General features: G+C 40.8%; 1 protein-coding gene across 1 annotated transcript in view; it reads left to right on the top strand.

Annotated features, from left to right (window-relative positions):
- The first annotated feature begins 3,742 nt into the window (after positions 1 to 3,742).
- Positions 3,743 to 24,471, top strand: part of LOC140910511 (putative ATP-dependent RNA helicase DDX60) — a 68,990-nt gene continuing 48,261 nt past the window's right edge. The window contains exons 1-10 of the mRNA XM_078852504.1: positions 3,743 to 3,814; positions 7,247 to 7,569; positions 9,423 to 9,492; positions 11,388 to 11,577; positions 15,958 to 16,299; positions 17,588 to 17,704; positions 18,682 to 18,825; positions 20,841 to 20,999; positions 23,094 to 23,235; positions 23,933 to 24,088. Coding sequence (XP_078708630.1) covers positions 7,350 to 7,569; positions 9,423 to 9,492; positions 11,388 to 11,577; positions 15,958 to 16,299; positions 17,588 to 17,704; positions 18,682 to 18,825; positions 20,841 to 20,999; positions 23,094 to 23,235; positions 23,933 to 24,088 — 1,540 coding nt within the window. The 5' untranslated portion in view covers positions 3,743 to 3,814; positions 7,247 to 7,349. The remainder of the gene's footprint in view (positions 3,815 to 7,246; positions 7,570 to 9,422; positions 9,493 to 11,387; positions 11,578 to 15,957; positions 16,300 to 17,587; positions 17,705 to 18,681; positions 18,826 to 20,840; positions 21,000 to 23,093; positions 23,236 to 23,932; positions 24,089 to 24,471) is intronic.

The following is a 24,471-nucleotide window of genomic DNA, read 5'->3' as shown; positions in this document are numbered from 1 at the left end:
TCAACAAGAGGGCTGCTTTTCAATGGTTATGCAAGCATTTGTGGATCAAAACCTGTGGAAAAGTATCTGTGCAATTTAAAAACAAATACAATAAAAACATACGCAAATAAACTAACAGAACAGAGGAAAGAACGTTCATGTCCATTTTGACTACACATATAGCCAGCCATGGCTCTCACTGGTCAGTGTTTGTGAAGCTGTGAGTGATTGTCCTTACTGTGGTAGGGGAAGGATTGCCACAAAGAACAGGGGTGGTGGTGGTGGGGAAATAGGAAGGTACTACTATAAAGATCTCCTCTGACTGCAAAGGGATGCAAGCTCATATTTATTAAACTTGCAGGTCAACAAGAGTCTCCAGCATGTGTGTTTGCAGGCCAGAGAAGCCCTATTATGGCCTGGTGCATCTCCCTCTCCTTTTCCTGCTGGGACTTTTTCCTATCTGCTCTTTGCTTCTCCACACTGTCTGAATTATTCATCTTCTGTGCTCTCTGTTCAAGGTCCAATGTAGCACTGACTTACAGGATCTCTGAGAATATGTACTCCAGAGTCGCCTTCTTTCTCCTCTTTCTCAGGGTCAGGCATTCCACACAATAAAATTTTGGGCCCTATTTCCCAGAGTAATGGCACAAGGCAATGGTGCTGAGTGCTGGCACTATTTTCCAGAGGTGGAGGTGTTTTTAGCTGTTATCTCGCTCCTGAAGGTAATGAAGGCACAGAAAGCACAGCGGCTGTTGATGTCCAAAAGCCACCTGAGCTCATATCCTGCTAGCCAGTTCACACAAATGGTGCTAGACAAACTCATTGTGGAATAGCATGGGAAAATGTCCTACCATGGAGGTTGAAATAAGGCAGCCTTCCCTAGGAACCTTCAGGAGAGGATTGCAAAGTACTGCCATGAAAGTTTCGAGATATCTCAGAAGAATTCAAGGGACTTCCTTATATACATAAACAAACTGCTCCACGTGTATCACCTCCCTGCCTAACCTTACAGGAGAATGAAAAGCAAATGATAACTCTGCTTCTGTTTGTTGTATTGCTACCTCTTCTTGTATGAGGAAATGCATGGGAAGTCCATACCTGAGTCCTGATTAGTTTGGGGTTGGGTGCCATCTGTACATTTAGACATTCCAAAGCAAAAGGCATTCACACGCTTACCTGAGGTTCCTCCCCATTCAACAGACTTGCCTGTGCTCAGCTGACGGGACTGGCTAAACTGCGGTGGAATCTCAAACAGGTCCTGACTCACAGCATAGCTGCATCCCCCAGACACATGTCCACCATCCTCCTCCTCCTCCTGGCTGTTCATGGCAGGGGTCTCTGTCTTGGGCTCCATCGAGGTATCTGCAGTGGTCTATGGACTGCTTGTGGGGTCTCCACCAAGTATGGCATGCAGCTTATTATAAAAGCAGCAGGTCTGCAGCTTGGCACCAGATCAACTGTCAGACTCCCTGCCGGCTGCCACAATTCCTTCACTTTCACATGGCACTGCTGCTGATCCCTGTCATTACCCTTTTCCTGAATCTCCCATGCAATCTGCTCAGAGATGTCCATGTTCCAATACCTTCTGTCTACTCCAGGTCAGAGCATGTAAAGCATGTAAAGCATGTAACTGGCTTAGCTGACTGGGTGGTGGCACACAACAATGGAGAGATGCCAGGGGTACTCACCAAGCTGGTGAATCATGAAAAGGCATTTCAAAATTATGGGGTTTTTAAAGTGGGGCCTGGCTTCTGGTCTCTGTGACCCTGGGCAGTGGAGTTCACAATTGTGACTGGACCTGTCAGTATCAGGCACTGTGGGACAGCTGCTGGAGGACTGTTAGGGCAGACTTAAGTCACACAGTATCCACACAAACACTGTGTCAACCACAGTATGTTGACCATGGCTTCATGCCGTTCGGGGAGGTGATGTTACTGCACTGCCATAATGGACCACTTACATCAGTGAAAGACAATTTCAGTGAAGACATACGCACAATTTGGTTGGTGCAAGGCAACTCACATGAACGTAGCTTTCTAGCATAGACCAGCCCTCAGTTCCTGAACCTGCTTCTCCCTCTGTCAAAGATCCTCATCTTTGATGCAAGGATGTGAGCCATGGAGCTTAGGTTTTGTTCTTTTTTTGGAGAAAAATGGAAATGATAAATCTGAGAATGTTGGTATTTTCCATAGTGCTTTGGGGTTCCTGACCCAGTGCTGGAACCGAGAGGGGAGGCTTTAGCTGTGCTAGATGGATCAGATGCTAGGGGATGGATCAGCTCTGTGTATTAATTTAGATAGAATATAAGGGAAGAGGAAAGGAACACACAAGATGGAGAATGGTGGTGGTAGGGAGGTGAGGGCGACAAAGTTTCACATCCCAGGTGGTATTTGGGATTTAGACTGAGTAGTGGATGTGGCAATGTGATCTCTCTCTTTATCTCTTTCTGGCCAAGTCTGGTAGGGGCCTCTCTCAGGATTAGGATAAAGAATCCAGGGTTCCAGTAGATGATGGGGGGTGAAGCCATGATAGTGAATCTCACTCCTTCCCTTCTCTTGTCTTTCAGTTAGCCAGTGTCCTGGTACCAGCTCCCCCGACCCCCAAATCTTTTTTGAGGACCCCAAAAGGAAATGATGGGCAGAATAGCTCATCCCCTTATTATTTTGCAGGACTGACTTGGCCATCCCTTCTTCTGTCCAGATCACTCCGGTGCCAGGGGATTGTGTGGCAATAGCACCGAGCTGGCTCTGCAAAATGCTGGGAGCCTGCTGTGCCAGGCCCAATTCACCAAGGAGAGACGGGAACCTTGTGGCCAATTTTGCACTAGCACAGCCTTGACACCACTTTGCAAAGCACAGCTGGTGCAAAGGGACCACCAAATGCTAGGGTGAAGTCACCTCTACAAGAAGGAATGTCTCCCAGAGGTAAACCAGGTAGTTTCAGTGTCAGCATCTTCTCTATTAAAAACAGTTTTAAATTCCAGGGACATTCAAAACCATAAAAAAACACCAGAAAAGCAGGATCATTCTAGTGGGCTAGGAGAAATTTGGAGCCATAAATTGGTTGGTTGGAAAAAGATTTGGGTGCCAGATCTGGGGCTTTCCAGCACTGTCATTTTGCGAGATGGTCTGTGTTGGACAGCAGGAGCATTCCACAATAATGGTTTGCTCTGTGTCCCGGAGCAGATCAGCACAGCACACAAGGGCTGCCAGAAATGGTGGTTTGAAAGGGGAAGGGCCAGGGTGAAAGTGGGCCGGTACGGGCTGGTACGGTGAACAGGTAAAACGTGGCCGCGGGTACCAGGCGTATGCAGCCGACGTTAAAGTGCTGCCGCGGCAAAGGACCCTCCTTAAAGCAGCGCTGTAACATCGTTGCCCCTTCCCACCCCCACCTCAGGCCCACTGAGGTGTTTTTTGTGCAGCGCTGCAACTGGCCAGGTCCTGCGCGCAAAGTGGCTTGGCAGCTGACACACGTCTGCACTTTGAGCGCAAAAAGCTGCTTTACTGCACAGAAACGTGCCCGTGTAGACAAGCCCTAAACCAACATCACTCTAGCAATGTAAACCTGTGTGCATTAGCCCTCAGCGGGCGGACTTATCTCCAGTAGCTCAAAGTATCAGCAGTAGAGGGATGCAGTTCTGGTCCAAAGTTTCACACGCCCGCTCCCCTCCTGCAGTGAATCCAAAGAAATTCCTGTTTCGTGTTTTCGGAGAATCGAAACTTACCCATGACAGCGCGGAGGCACCTCCCACTCCGTCCTGTCCGATCATAAACTCAGGAACAGGAGCAGCAGCTGCTCCCAGGTGCCTTCCCCGCTGGTTTCGCCCCCGGCACAGGTACGGTCTGCAGAGCGGAGCATCTTCTGCCTTCTCCGGTGCCGCTGCTGCTCGAGGGGGCGCGGAGCTGGAGGCTTGGACCAGGAAAGCCCCTGGCTGCGGGGGACTGGGACGCTCTTCGCTTCTTTGGGGCGCTAGCCGGGACTGCACACGGCTGGGAGGGGGAGTGAGCTGCTCCGGCAGGGGTCTCCTGAGGGGCGCAGGGCTTACAGGGCTGTCAGTGAGAAAGTCAGGGTGTGGGGAGCAGGGGGTCTGTGGGGAGCAGCGGGGGAGGGGGGTGTTTGCAAGTCCCTCCAAAACCCTTGGATTCTTACTTTCTAAACGCCTCCGCCAATTTCCTACTGAGCAGAACAAGTTATTCTGAGTCCTATCTTTTAATTGTCCCACTCTTAGGTCCCTTAATTCTACCTGGTGCAAGCCCAGTTATGTCAGTACAGAGGAAAGTGAAAGGAGAATTTGATCCGTAGCTTGTACTAGGTTTGGGGAGAGAGAGGGTTATCTGAACAGTGGGATGCACAGTTGTGGCATCAGAAGTGATATATCAGTTATTATTTATATTAATTATTAGAGCCGCTCTCAGAGATATAGTCCATACTGGTTCAGGTTCCGATGCCTCCACAATTCAGCACATTTATAAGAGTGTCATTCTAAATCAGCATCTGATTTTGTTTTGAGCCACCTAGAATATTTCAGATATCTATGATTAATTACTTAAGGGTCTGGTTATGGCATAAATTCTTGTTAGATTCAATGAAATGTAGTAATGTGGTACGTAGTATGTTTGCTTCTAGGTGCCAGGAACTGTTCTTTATGAAGCGGGTGTACCAGGTGTGTACCAGGGTGTACTGATACATTTTAGGTTATATTTAGCAGCTGTTTATAATCCTGTAAAATCAGGATAGTAACAAAAGGGTAACTTTTTCTAGTTTTCATCTGAAGGCTGTAACCAAATGTAGAAAATATGGTCCAAGTGTTAACACCCATCAGGGATAAAAATCATCAGTAACCCAATTTTCTTGCTTTTATCCTGTATTCTGTTCTTGCAGAATGCAAAGAATCCTGACTTTTAGTTTATTGGAAGCAGAAAAAAAGTAAATTCTTCATTTGATATTCTGAGCTGCCTGCACACATGAAACCAATATTATAATCTGGCACTGTAGTTTATTATATTCCGGCCTTAAAAATGGTGGCATTGCTATCTCTCTGGGTTATGGTGGTTCAGGTGAAGTCACAAGCAGGAGAGATTTTGGCAACTATCTTCATAAAAAATACAAAAAACCTGAGGATTTCAGTGACACTGAAAAAAACCTCAAAGTCTAAGGTCCCCAGCGCAAATTAATTTGAATTTCTTCTCTTTGTGATTAGTGGATATCTGAGTCCGCATCATAAAACTACTGCATAACTGGCAGATGAAGGGAATGAATTTCAGGATTGGAATAACTGGGGTAGAATTATGAAGTAGGATGAGTAAAATGAAAACCAGGGATCCTAGGAGCTCTTGGAATTTGGAGGAATCATGTGAATTAAAAAAAGTAATGTTTCTAAAATCAAAATATCTTTTAAAATCACTTCCAATAAGAGACATTTGGGGCCTCTGTCTTTGAATCTGTTACACAGGAATTTAAAGGATCTTGCAGCATTCTCTGCTGACTAGTTTTCTTTATTTTGAAGTGGTGGCTTGATTAGTTACTCCTGTGCCAAAAAATTAAAAATTCTGCACACAATATTTTAAAATTCTGCAAAATTCTGAAAATTTTCTTTGTCAAATAAATGTGGAGGCTCCAGCATGGCACTGGGGAGCACAGGCCACTGGCTGCACAGAGGTAGGAGATCACTGTGCTGCTCCCAGGGCCGGCTCCAGGCACCAGCTTTCCAAACAGGTGCTTTTCCAGGCATGGCGGCAATTTGGCGGCAGCTCCGCCTCTGTTGTGGCAGCGGCAATTCAGCGGTGACTGCTTGGGGCGGCAAAATTGGTAGAGCAGTCCCTGGCTGCTCCCCCTTGGAACATGGATTCAGCGTTGAGGCTGCACCCAGCCCTGACACAGCGCAGGAACTGGGACTGCCCCAGAAACACCCCAAGGCCCTGCCCCTCCATGCCAGGTGCACCAGGTGTGGGCAGGCAGGCTCAACAAAGCAGGATCCACGTGTGGAGGGGCTTAATGTGGGGGGATCCAGGTGTGGCTTGAGAGGGTTCTCAGTGGGGCAATCTGGGTGCGGGTGGCTCAGTGGGGGGATCCGGGTGCGGGGGAAGATCTGGCTGCATAGAGGCTTTTTGGGGGTTTTGGGGTACAACAGTAATTGGACTCTGCAGGGGGGGTCCTGGTGAAGGTGGTTGGGGCTCAGTGTGGGGGGCTCAGTGGGGGATCCAGATGCTGGAGGAGTGGGGTTCAGTGGGGTGGAGATCCGGATGTGGGTAGCTCGTCGGGGAGGTCCAGGTACAGGGGGAGTGGGGCTTATCGTGGGGAAAGGTTCTGAATGCTGGGGAAGGGGTGAGGCTTGGCAGGAGGGTCTGGGTATGGGGGAATCTGGATGCATGGCGGTTGGGGGAGCAACTCCCTGTACAAGAATCCCTTTCCCTGCAGCTGAGGAGTGATGGGTGCAGGAAGCAGGTGTGTGTGTGTGTGTGGGAGTTTGCAGAGCTTCCTGCAGCTGGGGGAGAAATCTGGGGATGGGTCTGACCTGGCCCTGGAGACCGTGCAGGGGAAGAGGAAGTCCTGTCCTCCCCAGCCCAGCTGGGACTAGCATCTGATCCCAGTGCAAGGGTAGGAGCCACCAGCTGGATCTTCCCCAGTCTCACCCCCTACCCCACAGTGATTTACCTCTCCGCCAGCTGCCCTGGGAACTGCAAACATACTGCTGGGGAGGGTCTCATGACTGCTCTTGTGGCTACCCATTGCTTCCCCATCAGAAAGTCATTTTTCTGTGGGGAAGCAAAGAAATCTGCAGGGGGATATAAATTCTGTGCATGTGCAGTGGCGCAGTTTTCCTGCAGGAGTAATTAGTAAACAAAAAACATAGTAGAGAAGCAGTCATATCTGGCAGACAGTTATCCTGAACACACATGTATTCATGCTAGAGCATAACATGTAGCCAACAGCACTACAAGTAAGTAGTATGAGGATTTGATAGGAATTATATGTTGTCTTTTTTTTTAGTGGATCTGTATAGTTATTGTGCACAAGTGTGCAATAACAGACTCGATATCTATAAACTAATTATTTCTGTTTAATCATCTAGGTTTTTATAATGTATACATTCCTTCCTTTGTCATAAGTCTAATATATTATTTTCTTTTGTTTAATATATGAAGTAAATTAGTAAATATTGTTGGCTTGGGCTCATGGCAATTTACTAGCTGTCTTCTTCCAAAATTTTCAATGATTCTGCGGACATTGATGTAGTTAATAAGGCCCATAATCTTTGCCTTTACAGAAAAATATATGTTTCTTAAAAGGCATTTCGAAGACTAATAGTACATCTAATAAGCATCTGTAAGTTGAAGACTGACAGTGTCAAGAGTCATAATAAAGCCATCATGGCTTCTGGAGGAACTGTTCAAGATGGCAGTGATGATGATGGTGGAGATCTCACAGCCCAAAACCTTGAACAAAAATCTGTGTCTTTTGAAGATCCAGTAGAAAATAAAAGTGGCTGCAGTGACTTTTCAAATGTGTTTTGCTGGGAACAGGAGATACAGCAGGTTTCAAGGGCCAGTGATTATAGCAGACAAGACAAGTACGATTTCAGAAATCCAGGTGAGAAGATACATTCATTTTTGTTCATAATCATATCGCTAGCTTATGTGGTTTTGAAAGGAGGCTTCATTCAAGATTTTATCGTTTTCACAGATTAACACTCATCTTCCAGTTCTGTGGTTATTTCTCAGACTTAGACTAGACTGAATGTCCCTGAGCTGTTGTTTCTCAACATTAGACCAAAATTCAGAAGTATGTTTATTTTACAAACTTCTGTATTTGTTTTTAGTAGAGACAAAAAAGAGAATATTTAAATGTGATGGGATACAGTTTGAAGCAGTGGAGTACTAAATCCTCTTCCATTTCTTTGGAAATTTACCACAAAGTTTTCTTCTAATAATTATGCCATTATTGAAGCAGAATGGAAACCAACTTACGTTCTCTGACACTCAACTCGATGGTATAAATTATGATGGGATAAATAAATTATGTCACTCATCTGGCACTAATATGATGTGTAAAGCACAAAGCTAAGATTCAGTCATGATTATTTTAATCAAACTCTTCAACTTCTGGTTAGGGAGTAATAAAGAGCTTAAGGGATCCTTCAGATGACTGGCGCTAACTGAAATATAAAATCTTTACAAACAGACCATGATTCTTGGGTCTGGCCAACCTGTATGCCACCATTGTACTTCCCCAATCCCTAAATCTGGTTATAATGATGCAAATTAGATTAGCCTCATGTCTGACGAAGGATCATTCATCACAATGCTCTCTGGTCATGCCTGATCTTGCTGTTGGCACACTCCCAACGTGCCCCCTATGCTGGCTTTATGTCATACCACATCCACAATAGGTGTATCTCCAGATGCCATATTAAAACAGCTTTATGGCCCCTTCTTGCCACTGGAGGATCTGGCTTCAACTGTTGAGACTGAAATTTTCTATGCTGGGTGCCTACTTCAAACTGAACTCTTTCTTTGAAAGTTTCACTAAAAACAGTTCAACCGTTCAGAGAATGAAATTAGGAAAAATATGTTGTTTTTTACTAAGTAATTCTTAGAATACCCTGTTTTATAAGCTGGTGTGTGTGTCTATGTGTGTGTGTGTGTGTGTGTGTGTGTGAAGACAAGCTGCAAGGAGAGGGGAAAAGGCAAAAACTAGCTGTGGGGAAATAGGGCAGAGACAGACTGGGGGGGTATATATTAGGGTCATATGTGCAGGGACAGGCAGGACAAATAGGGAAAGCATTAGATGCAATAATGTGCCCATTAGAGCAATCTCCATTCCAGAATCTGTATGGAACCCAAGATTACTGAGTTGCTACATTCCTCTGCTCTCAGCAAATAGCTGTGAAATCCACTAGCAAAGTGTGTGGCCTTTGTGAAATCCACTAGCCTCATTCCCATTTAGTGGCTGGTCTGGTCTACATAGAAGATAATAGCCTAATACTTCTCAGTTACTGGATTAACTCAAGTGGTAGAGGTTTGTGTTGTGTACCTAAAGGTCCCAGCTGGTGACATATGACCCATTAATTTGTTTCCATGTGATGGACTTTCTGGGTTTTTTTAGTTTTTTTTAAACTTAGGAAATTATATTTAAAAAAACATTAAGGTTGCAAAATTGAGCACACAAGACAGGAAATGCCAGAATTAAGGTTGCCTCTCCTGTTGCATATGCATTATGATACAGTCTTTACTTACATGATTACATGCTATTTTTCCCCATGAAAAACCTTAATTTTTGCATTTCCTAACTTCTGAGTGCTTGAGTTGCAATCATAATGCTCTTTTAACAGCTTTTTCACATGTAATACAATAGAATGAGAGAGTGATTAGATATACGCTGACTCTTTGATCATATAACTCTTGTGACTGATTGCTAAGAAAAATGTTTTATTAATTTTTTAGAACTAGACAAACATATAGGACTTCTGGAGAAAATATCTGACTTAATTTTGAACGACATACCAAAAGCTGAGTAAGTATGGTTGCAATTACTTGAGCTGAAAAAAATGCAAAGAGAAATTGTCAATCAAGAGAAGAATTTCAGTAAAACTCAGAAGATTGCGGTGCTACTGCACACACTATCTACAGTCCACACAGCTACATTTAGACAGTGGCACCCAAAATTTGCATACCTGAGGACCATATTCAAAAGTGTTCAAGGGCTGTGTTCAAGGGTTGCACCTAGCTTTTCCATCTCTGATCTACAAACATCCTAGATACCACTTTCCCTCAGATTATACTAACAAATCACTATACTATGATTCAAAGTAGAGCTGGATGGCAATTTTCAAACTGAATGTTTTTCCATCAGAAAATGTGGAGTCATTGAAATTGAAACATTCTGTGGGAACATGTCAATTTCAACAATATTTTGTTTAGAAAAAATCTTAAATTATATTATAAATTATGAAATACAAATATAATATAATATATTATACAAATAATAAATATTAAATAAAATATACAAATACAAAGTAACAAAAATAAAATTACAAAATACATATAGAAAATTAAAATATATGAAAATAAAATGAAAGTCAAATTCAAAATGAAATGTTTTGATTCACCCAAAATGATTTTTTAAAAATTTGTATTTAAAAGGACATCTGAAAAAAATCATTATGATTTGGAGTGAAAACAAATTTTGAAATCACAGAATTTCACACAAAACAGAACTTCTGGTCCTCAGTCAGCTTTTGTTCCCTGCTTGCTGAGTAAAAAATAGAAAAAAATCAAAATCAGCCAGAGGCAAACCAACCTGGCAAGTTCCTTGAATATGGAATCAGGACAGGACTTTATTAATATACTCCCTTCCCAGCTGACAGCAGTGGCATATGCCTTTTATCCAAGTCTGGCTCAAAGCCTGCAACCATTCTTCTGGTGTAGACTTTGCCAACATTATCCATTCATTTGTAATCTCAAACCTGCTTTTCTGCAATGCATTCTACTAAGGGTAGCGCTTGTAAAGCAACTAGGGATTAGTTCACTGAATGCATCCAATGAAGTGAGCTGTAGCTCACGAAAGCTCATGCTCAAATAAATTGGTTAGTCTCTAAGGTGCCACAAGTACTCCTTTTCTTTTTGCAACTAGGGACTACAGCTCTTGAGTAGAATGGACCGCTGTAAGCAAACAATACCAGTGACCTGTGGTCCCAGAATACAATATGATCCGAATAGCTTGAATAGGTAGATTCATTAGTTAGTAGAGATGAAACCAACTGTTTTGGCATTGTACAAGAAAAGATATCAACTATTTTGTTAGACACTTCAAAAAGGGTCCCTATGAAGATTAAATTTATCTTGTTGACATGGTTTGTAACCATACTTTGGGAGCCTGGTTTTCAGAAGCAGGCATTTAAACTATATTCTGATCCTATATTTGCATATGAAAATAGGCAGTTTTGCTTTCACGTATATGTTTGGAATGGCACAGTACTTTTTTTTTTTAGCAAATATTGGCTATGTGTAAATAGCTCATGTTATTCAGTTTTATAAGTTACACCCTACACTCTTTATCTATTTAGTTTTATGTGAGTCACTCTGCTGATCACTGCCTGGAACATTTCTAGGGCTGACGATGCCCTTGTCTGCTTTTTACAATGGTATAAGGGTGTATAAAATTCATATCATACAAACATTCCTTATAGCAGACGATAGGAATGTTGTAAATATAATCGGAGACAACATGGTGACACTGTTTTTGACTGAGTTACTGATCTTATTTTTCTCATAGAGAACTGGATCATTGTGTTTGTTTAAGATTTTTTTTTTAAACTGCTACTTTTTACATTTCCTCAAGTACAGTGTATTGTTTCCACATTGATGTTAAATTGTACTATTTGTTGCCGTATGCATTCTTTGTTCCAGGTATGTAAGCCTACTCAATGATTACGTTGAATCTGAGTTTTTTCTGATTGATGGAGATTCATTATTCATCACCTGCATAAGTGAACAAACATTACTGCCAGGACAGAACCTGCACTTCTTTTACCTGGTAGAACACTTTCTACTGGATTTAACAAACAAAGGAGCAAAATACGTCATTGTTTTCTTCAAGGTAACAAATACATGATTTTTGCAATGAATGATTGAATTCTTGCACTATATTTCTTCACTAGAGAAAAGTGTTCATTCATAATACATTAGGTAGTCTTTAAGCAATAAAACAATAAAGGTCAAATTCAGACCTTTAGCTAATGTCTCCCCAAAAAGGTTCACAATTAGCCATGCAAAAGTAGTTTTTAGAGTGTGTTGCAAAGTTTTCAGTGAAACAGTTTTTCATCAGAAAATGGCAGTTCATCAAAACTGAAACTTTTTGCCTGAATGTACCAGATTCGATGAAAATTTTGTCAGGCAAGATTTCCCAGGACCAGGATGAAGTGCCTTTGTGTGCTTAGTCCAGAATAGCCAAATGGCTGGGGTACTCACCTAGGATGTGGGAGGCCTAGATTCAACTCCCTGCTCTGCCTGATTTAGATGAGAGACTTGAACCTGGGTCTCCCACATCCAGGCGTGGCATCCTAACCACCAAGGTACTAGCTATTTTGGAAGTTTGGTTTCTCACTTTGATGAAAAGACTTGGTTCCATCCTGATGCAGGATGGTAAAACCATTTCCTGCCCAGCTCTAGTAGTTTTATTGTGAGCCTGAGAGTGTATTCATGCAAATTACTCATAACAAATGCATCTGTATTCCCAGCAGGGAATTCCTAGATGTTCACAGGAGTATGTGATAAAATACATAGACTATTACCCAAAACCTGCTACTAAATGTTCATATTATATATCCAGCCTAGGAGGATCTTTAGTTGCATCTCATGGTCCTCAGTGAGTTGCATCTTTATGGGTAAGCACCTGTGGACAGTTTGAGTTCTGAATTTGGGCCTACAAGTATTCTCTCTGGTGTTTGATTAATCTATGTGGCTGATTTTTTTTTTTTTTTTTTTTTTTGCCACTAGGTAACACAATATTGTTTTTTCTTTCCTACTTCTTTCAGAAGGGAGTTGGTTTTGGTTAATTTTAGTTTTCTGTGTTATCCATGGGTTGAAATGGAACATACCTATGGAATGTAGTACTGAGCAAGGATTACTGTTCATTTCTATTCCTTGTGTTGATTTTGTTTTTACTTCAAGCATTTTCTGAGAGCCACACACTATTTCCAGCCCATGGCAACAAAAAATAACACTGTGAGATTAAGACAAATTGGAAACTAATTGGAAACTTGAAGGAGTCAACAAGCATGTGGACAAGGGGGATCAAGTGGATATAGTGTACTTAGATTTTCAGAAAGCCTTTGACAAGGTCCCTCACCAAAGGCTCTTAAGCAGAGTAAGCTGTCATGGAATAAAAGGGAAGGTCCCCTCATGGACTGGTAACTGCTTAAAAGATAGAAAACACATGGTAGGAATAAATGGTCAGTTTTCACTGTGGAGAGAGGTAAATAGTGATGTCCCCCAGGGGTCTGTACTGGGACCAGTCATATTCAACATATTCATAAATGATCTGGAAAAAGAGGTAAACAAAAGGATCTCACAAAAGTAGGTGACGGGGCAACAAAATGGCAGATGAAAATAAAGTTGATAAATGCAAAGTAAAGGACATTATGTTTTCCAATCTCAATTCTACATATAAAATGATGGGGTCTAAATTAGCTGTTACCACTCAAGAAAGAGATCTTGGAGTCATTGTGGATAGTTCTCTGAAAACTCAATGTGCAGTGGCAGTCAAAAAAGCGAACAGAATGTTGGGAATCCTTAAGAAAGGGATAAATAATAAGACAGAAAATATTATATTGCCTCTATATAAATTCATGGGATGCCCACATCTTGAATACTGTGTGCAGATGTGGTCACCCCATTCAAAAAAGATATATTGGAACTGGAAAAGATACAGAAAAGGGCAACAACAATAATTAGGGGTATGGGGTGGCTTCTGTATGAGAAATTAATAAGACTGGGACTTTTCAGCTTGGAAAAGAGATGACTAATGGGGGATATGATAGAGGTCTATAAAATCATGACTGGTGTAGAGAAAGTTGATAAGGAAGTGTTGTTTACTACTTCTCATAACACAAGAACTAGGGGTCACCAAATGAAATGAAAAGGCAGCAGGTTTAAAACAAACAAAAGGAAGTATTTTTTTCACACAACCCACAGTCAACCTGTGGAACTCCTTGCCAGAAGATGTTGGGAAGGCCAAGAGTATAACAAAAAAGAACTATATAAGTTCATGGAGGATAGGTCCATCAATGGCTGTTAGCCAGGATGGGCAGGGATGGTGTCCCTAGCCTCTGTTTGCCAAAAGTTGGGAACGGGCAACAGGGGATGGATCACTTTATGATTACCTGTTCTGTTCATTCCCTCTGGGGCACCTGGCATTGGCCACTGTCGGAAGACAAGATACTGGGCTAGATGGATCTTTGGTCTGACCCAGTATGGCCGTTCTTATGTTATTTTTGGCGATATTTGGGCATCTCAGTAGTTTGAGGGTGTCAGTAATGCTTTCACTGAATAGATTTGCTAACAAAACATTTTTCTTTCTCTATCAAGACATTTAAGTGGTAAATTAATGACATTTTAAATTCACTTCATTCTTTTACACAGCCTAATATCTTTCAGATTTAATTATGAAGTTAGGAAAAATTACTGTAAAATTAACGCTTATATATATGTTGACTTGTTCACATAGGCCCTAGCAATTCCCCCCACCCCCAACTCTGATAAAATCATGTGTGCATAATAGCATGAAATTAGATTAAGGTAAAAAGAAACTGTAGAGTGTAGCTCGGTTACCCTTCCAACTGTGAATCTGTAATTAATTTCTTTAGTCAATTTATCAATATGGAAATATATAAAAGTTGAAATTCATATCCTCTTTTTCTTGCATCTGTACAGAGAAAGTAAAAGCTTTGAATATTCTAATTTTACTTAAATATTTTAAGTCAGGTTATATTATAGAGCAAGCACAATTTTAAAGTAAATTAAAAAGGGGATAAGGACCATGGTAAGAGACCCATCAAGTGAGGAATAAAGTAGTGAAGCATCTACCACTGGACATCATCCAAGATAAGATACTGAACTAGAATGGCCATTGGTCTGATCCAGCTTGGCAATTTCTAGGTTTTTAACTACAGTGTGTCTAACTCTAATTTATGTACATTTTGGGGATACTTTGAGTATCTACCTATATATTGGTATTCTGGCAATGTGAATAAGACATAGAGGATCCAAATCTTGAATCTGAGAAGTCTGGTTTCCACCACTTTCCCTGGAGCAAAGCAGATTTAAGCTCTATAATTCAGGTTAGTGGAGGATCTCCTAGGCATGGGGTTGCTCTACTGCAGAGGCTCTCAACCTTTCAAGACTACTGTACCCCTTTCAGGAGTCTGATTTGTCTTGTGTACCCCCAAGTTTCACCTCACTTAAAAACTACTTGCTTGCAAAATCAGTCAAAAATACAAAAGTGTCACAGCACACGAGTACTGAAAAATTGCTTACTTTCTCTTTTCTACCATATAATTATGAAATAAATTAATTGGAATATAAATATTGTACTTACATTTCAGTGTATAGTATAGAGAGCAGTATAAACTAGTCACTGTCTGTATGAAATTTTAGTTTGTACTGACTTTGTTAGTTCTTTTTATGTAGCCTGTTGTAAAACTAGGCAGATATCTAGGTGAGTTGATGTACCCCCTGGAAGACCTCTGCATGCCCCTGGTAGAAGACTACTGTTCTAGTGGCTCCTGTTTTGGCATCTACACCTGATCCAGGGTGCAGGGCATGTTCCTAGTGGAAAGGGTGTGTGACCAAGCAGTCCTTGCACTTTGGTGATCCTCAGAACAACCTTGGCATGTGTAGTCCCAGCCTGAGGAACTGGCCCAAACCACTCACACATAAATCCCCAGCTGTACCAGTTGCTCACTAGGCACAGCCAAGAATCTGGCCCACAAGCTTTTGCTTCCACTCTTTATGTCAGCAGTATTGTTTAATGTCTCCTTATGTTTTCGGTCTAGAAACTGATCCTGCCAATGCTTCTGCACACAAGTAACCTTGAACATATACAGCTCTCAATGGCACTGGTATAAATCCACAGTAACTCCATAGCTGTGCTGAAGTCAATAGAGATTCTATGGATTTACACCAATGTAAGTGAGAGCATGATCGATCCAATAAGACTATTCGTGTGGCTAAAGGTTAGCAGGACTGGGCCCCCAATTTAAATTATTGTCTTATTTGGAAGTTATTAAAATTACATAACGTAAAGTGTTATTTTCATGTCCTGTTAATTCAAAGTAATAGCTCCAAAGCAGATAATATGAAGATGTACATACAAAATATGTCATTACTAAGAATTAACACGTTTATACTCTAGTTGCAGCTAATTGAAATTGTTAATCTGTATAAAAATATGATATAATTTTACTTAATTTTTTCACAGGATGCAGAGCATGCATATTACAGGCATCCGACTCTCCTGTCCTTACGTACTACACTGATTCTCCATCTTCAGCACAATACTGATGCTGTCATTCACACTGAATTTTCCAACTTTTTAGAAGGGAAGTGGCAATCTTTCCTGCAAGAAAGCTACCCATATTTTATAATAATCTCTGATGATGGACTGACTAAACTACAGACAAGCTTTCTCAATTTATTTATCATTCATGCCTTGTCAAAAAGAATCAATGTTGTCCTTACTTCTGGACAGGAATCAGATTTTATCAGAGTTTATGGATATCACATCCATGGCATGTATAGGCACAAGGAATTTTTCTCTCAGGTAAACAATATATGAAATCTTTACAGATATTTAATAGAGAAATTTAATATTTAAGCAGTGTAGTAGATCTTGCCTGAAAATGACTTTGAGAGCTAAGGCCTTGTCTATATTTGAAAACTTACAGTAGTGTAATGAAAAATTGACTTAGAGATAGGCTGTAAACTCTCTGGGACAGGGACTAAGTTGAGTATTCACACAGAATGTGGTGTTAAATAAATATCAGACAAGGAGAAATGAGTGCATGAGTAGATTATGGCATAGCTAAAATGGTATGGGGTGTGTCATGTGACTTCCAAGTTATTCTTTTTTTCTGTTTTTGCATTAATATTTATTATTTATTATTATTACTATTATTTTATTATTTATTTTATACTTTGTAGTTTGTGGGATTGTGTGGGAAGGCAAGGTTTGAGGAGGTACTGAAGGTTTATTGCATATAGGTTCAATGAGGATTTTCTTGGAGTAGGGGGCACTGTAGGGGTAGGCATGGAAAAGGAGACAAAGTGTGTGAGTGGAAAGTGGTAGACAGTAGAAAGAATCTAGAGAAATGGAAAAGGCAAAGCACAGAAGCTGACTAGTAGAGTGGCAGTTGGCAAGTGAGGAGCTGTAGGCTGGGGCAGAGCCTCTACATTCAGTACAGAAAGTGACCTTTATTTAGTTTAATGCCCCATATGTATGCAAAGCCCTTTTTGAGCTCATCCACAAGGCCTCTACCCTCTCCACATTTAAGCCCCTCTGAGAGACCAATTTGTTGTAATGCCTGTACAAAACTTGCTGATAGACAATACCATACTTGAGGAGTAGATTGGGAATTTGTGTATATTTGTTAGCTAAATTTGTGGTGCCTTTTCCCCCTGCCTGCTCTTTGTGTTTAGATTGTGAGCCAGTTGGGGCAAGGATTGTGCTTTCTTCACAATAAGCTGCTCACTCATGAGCTACAGGCCAAAAAATATTAGCATAAATTAATCCTCACACAATTTTGAACAGATATATTCAAAAAAATCACAATCTCTTCACAGAAAATACATGAACAGAAAAGAGTGAAATTCATCACCACCTTCTCTACTCTGAATATTGAGTTCTACAATATGTACCCATTATAACATTTTTTTGGGAGGAACTGTATCAGTACTCCAAATTGGTATTAACATGTGTATTTTCCAGTTCAGCCTTTTTGAATGACCTAAAAAAGTCATAATATTCTAATAGCATGTACATTTAAAAATAAAATGGTTGAATTTAGAAGATAAAAAGCTTGATTTAAAAAATAAACTATATATTTTTTAAGCACCGAGAAGAGATTCCGTTTGTTTTCCAAACGCTGGTTAAAGACTTGCAGGAATCCAGTACAGCAGCGTTACTTTCTCTCTCTGGACATTCAAGTGTGAAGGACATGGAAAAAGAGGTACTTCATTTTGTTACTTCAGTCAAAAACTCAAAAGGGTTTCTACCCAAATCCTCCATATATACTTTTGGAAAATGTCTTAGGAATGTTGTAATATGAAAAAAAAAGTGAAAAATGGAAAGCTGAAAATCCATTGTGAGGGTTCCACTTTAAAAATGTAAACTGGAAAGTATAAAAATGCACACAGTTATGTTCAGCAAAAGATCTAAGTAGCTCCTCTTATCAGCTTCAAAATTAAATGTATTTTATACCTTCAAATCTGCCCTACTCTAAAACTGTAATATGTAGTATTGTTGTATTACTTTTTTACTAAAAATTCCTTTTTTATGGTGATTGGCATATCATTTATTTATTCTTAAATACTACATGTATCTTATTTAGCATATGTGTACACTTTGTGAGTGATATATTATTGCTAATGAGTATGTTTGATTCTCTTTTTATCTGGAGGATAGACTACAAATATAGGTCCCCAGGGCTGGCTCTAGTGTTTTTGCTGCCCCAAGCGGCCAAACTTGCCGCCAAACACAGTGGCGGAGTGATGGTGCGGCCGCTGAATTGCCACCGAGCGTGAAATGCACTGTGACAGAGTGGCCTCCGAGGGCGGATTGCCGCCCTAGAGCGACGTCCTGCCGCTCCTTTACATTTGCTGCCCCATAACTTAAGTATGTTAATAACTTTGCTCAAGATTAAGCACATGGATAAAGGTCTGCAGGATTAGTGCCTGATCCAAAGACTATTTAAATCAGTGGAATGACTGCCATTGACTTCAATACTTCAATACTGCAAGGCATTGGCAAATCATCCTTCACCTCTATAGGGAGGCATCATTCTTATTTCTCTAGGCCTGTGACTAAATATTTCACTCATGTGATTTTGGTCCCTGTTGGCTTCTTTGCCTATCATGTTTTTAAAAAGAGAAAACTCTTCCTTTAAAATTCTCCTCATATATTTAATTATATATTTCATGATACCAGGTTTGTGAGACATTATCCCAGCTCAAGCATGTTTGGCCAGAAATATCTGATATTCGACACATTGTCTGCATAGTCACATGTGCACTGGGGCTGAGAACGTACAGTAGGTTACAAAAGAAACACCAGGCTACCATTCAAAAACAGGTAGGATTTTCAGTTAGCACAAACTCTTGCTTTTTTCTTTTCCTTCCCTCACCTTGATAGGTGTGATATTTTAGAGGTATGCATTTTCCCTATGGCATATGTTCAGTGTGTTATCCATCTACTCCTATAAACTATTATTACAAAATATTTCTACATAAAAGCCTGTTAGTGGAACACAAATCATTTGCAGAAAAGCAGCAATTAATATACATAGAAATAAATATCTCTGGAGCTATTTCAAATACAGACTAGAATGCTTTGTTCCATACAGGATGTGGAGCTCTATGCTATCATATATGCCTTTTAAAAGATTAAATGGAATGAGTCAGGGCATTTAATAACCCCAGTGTTGCTAAATCTCACAATTTTATCATGACTCTTCCTATATCTAATGTTTCACTTAAAGTCCCAGCTTTTTAAAGACAAGTGCTTACGAGACTCAGCTTTCTTTCAATGCAAAGTGAGTTTCTAGCTCTCATGGTTGCATAGGAAGATTTAAAAATGAGACCAAAGTGCAGCCTGAAGGCTCCAAAACTAGAAAGCAAATTAGAAGAACCTAATATTTACTTGTATCAAAAATTTTGAAGATTTTTCTGCCAATCTCATGATTTTTGAGGGTCTTGATTTTTGAACATTTGGGGTTAGTAGTACTGTTACCCTGAGCACTATACATCACAGACCAGTCATGGTAACCTTAACTGCTCCCCGATGTATACATCTGGGGTAAGAGGTGCTTGAAGTCTGGCATCCTCATAGGAGCAGACTTAAGGTAGCAATGTGTGATTTATGGTGTATGCTGGTGAAGTCAGTATCTCCTGGTAGAGGAGTAGAGAGTTAGATTTCTTAATTTTTCATGTCCTTGCTTGTGTTGGGTATGTTACGTGTAGACAAACTTTTACTTACATATAATATGGTCTTTTATACCTCCGGGTTTAACAAGTATTGACCAGAGCTACAGAGTTGGCCTTGCATTTTGCACTCAGTTTTTGAGGCACAAATAATTTGAGACAATGTTGTAGATGCAAAATAATTGTGGATGGAACTGATCTCATTAATAAGTGTAGCTACTTGATCAGGCCAATAGATGAAGTCAGATTGAGTGGGGTGGGGAACCTACCGCCCATGGGCCAGATCCATCCCATTGCTTCATTTCATCTGGCCAGTAGCAAGTCTCTGCACCATGAGCCAGAAGTCCTGAGCCTCAGCACCCCTACCTTCCCACCCCCACACAGGGCTGGAGCTGCGACTGCTGGCTTGCTGGGTTGCCAGAAGTCTGGCTGGCTGCGCTCAGCTCCCGGTAGCGACGAGTATGTGCCTGCGGCCCCTAGTAGCAGGGGAGATCAGGGAAGCTCCGCCCACCCCCAGTGCTGGCTCCACAGTTCCCATTGGCCAGGAATTGTGGTAAATGGGCATGACGCATAGCCTCCTGGCCCCTCCACATAGGGGCTGGACATGGCAGACACTTCTGGGAGCAGTGCAGAGCCCTGGCAGGCAGGGACCCTGCCTTAGCCCCACTGCACCATCAACCAGGAGCCACCTGAGCTAAGTGCCACCCGGCCAGAGTTCACACCCCAAACCCCCTGCCCCATGTTGGAACCCCCTCCCACACTCTAACTCCCTCCCAGACCCAACATCCCCACCCACACCACAACCCCCTGCCCCAGCCTGGAGCCCCCTCCCACACCCTTAACCCCTCATTTCTGGCCCCACCCAAGCCTCTGCGCTCCCCGAACCCCATGGGGCTGGAGCCACGCTGCTGTGGGGAGAAGCGCCAAGCCTCCACACCCCCCTGTGGGGCTGTATGTGGCCCGTGACTGATTTTTTCTGTGTGTCAGTGGCCCCTGATAGAAAAATGGTTCCCCACCTCTGGTCTAAAAGAACAATTCTATATGTCTGTAGTTATGTCTGCAAAATAGCAGGTGCAAAATGGAAGGTCAGATTGAAGCTCCTTTCAAAATATGAATTGCAAAATAGGTTGCATGTAGGTATGATACTTTTTGTTTGTGTTTATACAGGAGAAGAGTAGGGAAATAACACCAGAAGAAGCTGAAGACCTAATCAGGATGTATTGCCTGAGTGTGGTTTTTCTTTTCCATTTACCTCTTTCACAACGAGCTCGGGTTAGATTAATCAGTTACCATTGGCGTAAACAAGCTTTCACATTTATACAAATGGTAGGCATTGCATTTTCATTGTTTGTACTTTTAGTTCTTATTTATTAACAATAGACACAACGGATGGGATCCACAAAGGGACTTAGGAGTTGTAACACTTGAGGACAAGTCTACAGTACAGAGCTAAGTCGACCTAAGTTACGCAACTCCAGCTATGTGAATAATGTAGCTTGAGTCGATGTACCTTAGATCGACTTATTGCAGTGTCTACACTGTGCTGGATCAATGGGAGGAACGCTCCCGTTGACTTACCTTATGCTTCTCATTCTGGTGAAGTACCGGAGTCGATGAGAGAGCGATCAGCGGTTGACAAGACCCACTACATCAACCCTCAGTGGATCTATTGCCGCGCGTCAATTCCCCAGTAAGTGGAGACAAGCCCTTAGTGTCATAGAGTCTCCCACCTCCCAAGTGAATGCCTAAGCCCCTGGACTACAAGTCATTCTTTTGTTCTCTGGCCCAAGGACTGTTGAAATATTTATCCACAGTGCACATGCCCAGAGGCAGGAACATAGGCACCTAGGGATCTTGTACTCTGAAAGCTTAGACACCAAGAGAGTTTAGGCACCTACAGGGTTCGGTGGGAGTTCTGTGGATCACACTGGAGGCAAAACTGGGATTTAGGCATTTAAACCTGAGATTTAGACACTAAATGTGGGATTCAAGTTCTTAAATACCTTCAGTGATCCTGCCCAAATATGGCTTTTAAAATGAAGGATTGGCTACCTTTTAAAGTGGTTTTATCATGCTATCCATTACAGTAATCACTATCATGAGTGCAAACTTGTGTGTCCTAAGACATAGGATGAGCATATTTAATTTTTAAATCACTCCCTTTGCAAGCCTACATTTTCTAATAGAAGATGTGGTCAGATCATTTAACTGTTTGTAGTTTTTAAAAATTATTATTACCAAAATTTTCCAAGTAAGTATTTTTAAAATGTCTAATATTTCAAATAAAAAACCTAGGGGAAAATAATAAAATGAATGATACATCTTAACTGTCTTGTGTGTTTAGTTCTTTGTGAAGCTGCATGGCTCTTTGTAGCAAAAATAAATTATAATATTTTGCGCACTGATAGCACCTTTCAGCCAAATATCTCAAAGTGCTTTACAAGTACCAATAACTAAATCCTGCAAACACCAAAACATGTGTATAATTTTAATCTTGTGAGTAATCCCATTGATTGTAATGGAACCACTTACCTGAGTAAATTACACACAAGTTTAAGCATATGCATGATCAGGCAATGGACTCACAAGTCCCTTGAGAGTCAGACATGCACTTAAGAGTCCCTCATTTACTGCCAAAATACAGACACCTCTTGAGTGGAGCCCAGCAATTACTTAATAACACAGTGAAACTATGCAAAAGTTCAGGAACAAATGAAAAAGAATGCTGTAGCAAGTGAAGATATGAACACTGTCCTCACTGACCTAAAAAGTTCCTTATTCAATCAAAGTTGTTTACTTCTGCATTATATTTCTTAAATTTCAGTCTATTGTGTTTTTACTGTACAAGCACCTTTTGCAAATTTAAGGCCCAACTTCACCACCTTTAGCTATGTTGAGTAATGCAATTACTACCTGAATAGTTCCATTGAAACCAATGAGACTCTTTGTGAGTAAAGTGCTACTCAACATGAATAAAGGGACACAATCATGCCCTTAAATATGTTATGGCCAGTGTTTCACTACTGTCTTATCAATGCCTTATCTTCTCAAAATGGCACTGGAGTTTTCGTAATAATATTACCATTTAGAGCTTACAATGCACTCTCCTGTCAGGTGTAATGTGACCTATCACTATTCCCTTTAACTTTTCTAAATCTGTGCTTCTTTCCTACTACTCTGCTTTACACTTTTTCTCCAAATGGTCTAAGTGCATGGATTAGTTTAGCAGACATTCAGACCTTTATGGTCACCAAAAAATCAAGTTGGGTAATTAAAAAAAAACCTTCAAGGTGCATTCAGTATCTGATACTGGAGCCAAAATCTTAAGGGGAAAAAAAAGGTTTTCTTTGCATTGAGTATTGATACCTTGAGCAGAAGTTAATCTAGTGTATTCATCCTATTTACTTTTTTTCCTTTTAGCATAAAGGTTGTGAATTTTTTCTTCTGAAACACCTGACAACTGAAAAGCTGTGGAAAGTGGATTTCACTCACTTGCCTGATTTAAGTGATGATCTTTTGTGGAAGAATGTTGCATATTACTATGAAGTAGAAAATGAGCAAGGTACTACATTCATATTTGTTTCTTTACTTATTAGTTTTTAAACCTAATCTAGATTTTAATCTAACAATAAAACACTCAGGAGTTCATGTCAAATTAATTAATATTAGATTATGACATTGGGCATATACCTGAGCAAGTTGGACCTATGTAGGAGCATCTCTGGGATGCACTTTGACATACAGAGACACCATTGTCACAATTCCTCCCCTGCTTCTTCCTCATTCCTCAGGTAGATTAGTGGGTGCGGTAGAAGATTACTATTGCCTATACCAGCAGTAAACTACTATCCTTACCCCTATTCCCAGCCTCCTACACTGCTTCAGCAAGTGAGTGATAGGTGTAGTCATGATTCAACCCATTCCCCTCTCTTTCTTGTCCACTCCCTGCCTGCCTGGTTCAGGGAAGGAATAAGAGGGCAAGTAGCTCTGCTTACTTCTAAATGCTTAAACATAAGGCTTGGTGTGCAAGGCTTGTGTGAATGTGTATTTCAAGTTGGCATTCCACCCACTGTTATTGTTCTGTAACAGACATAACTGTGTTCTCTTTTGTCACTTTGATGTTGTGTCTTGTTCTGTATTTACAAAGGTCCTCAATTCTGCCACTCTTATACTGAAGTGTGCAAAAAATTCAAGAAAGCTAGTTATAAAATAAATATTTTCTATCAAAATATTAGTTTCCACTTTACATTCCATTTTAGGATTAAACTTGGATATGGGGGAAAAAATTAAGAGAGAGTATGAATATCTGTGGAGTATCATATCAAAACTAGCTGGAAAGGATGATGATGGAAAGTCTTTGCCTCTGAGGAGAACTTCTACATCTTTTCTTAAAAAGAGAGCTTCACCAACTAAAGGTACCATAGTAACAATCTTCAAAGTTACACTATGTTATTATTTTAACTCATGATTTTAAAATTTGTATTTATTAAGGCTCTATTCTGCAGAGAATATGTGATTCCTCCATTAACAGAACAGTCTGCTTAATCTTTTGACATATTTCAAAGAAATCTTACTGCTTAGTGAAAACAACAATCTTTTAAAATATTCCTCCTTTAATAGGAGCTATTGAGTTGACCAAACTCTTGCCTACATTTCATCAGAGGCAACTAGTATGGAGGGTTTCATACATAGCTGGGCAAATACTTAAAAAAATTGATTGGGATTTTTAAATGAATTTGTTCTGACTATTCAGACCCTTTTTGAATTCACCTCTCACAAATGTTCTCACAAATTGGTT

The sequence above is a fragment of the Lepidochelys kempii genome, chromosome 4, assembly GCF_965140285.1.
Source record: "Lepidochelys kempii isolate rLepKem1 chromosome 4, rLepKem1.hap1, whole genome shotgun sequence".
Taxonomy (NCBI): domain Eukaryota; kingdom Metazoa; phylum Chordata; order Testudines; family Cheloniidae; genus Lepidochelys; species Lepidochelys kempii.
This window is presented reverse-complemented; position numbering and strand designations above follow the sequence as displayed.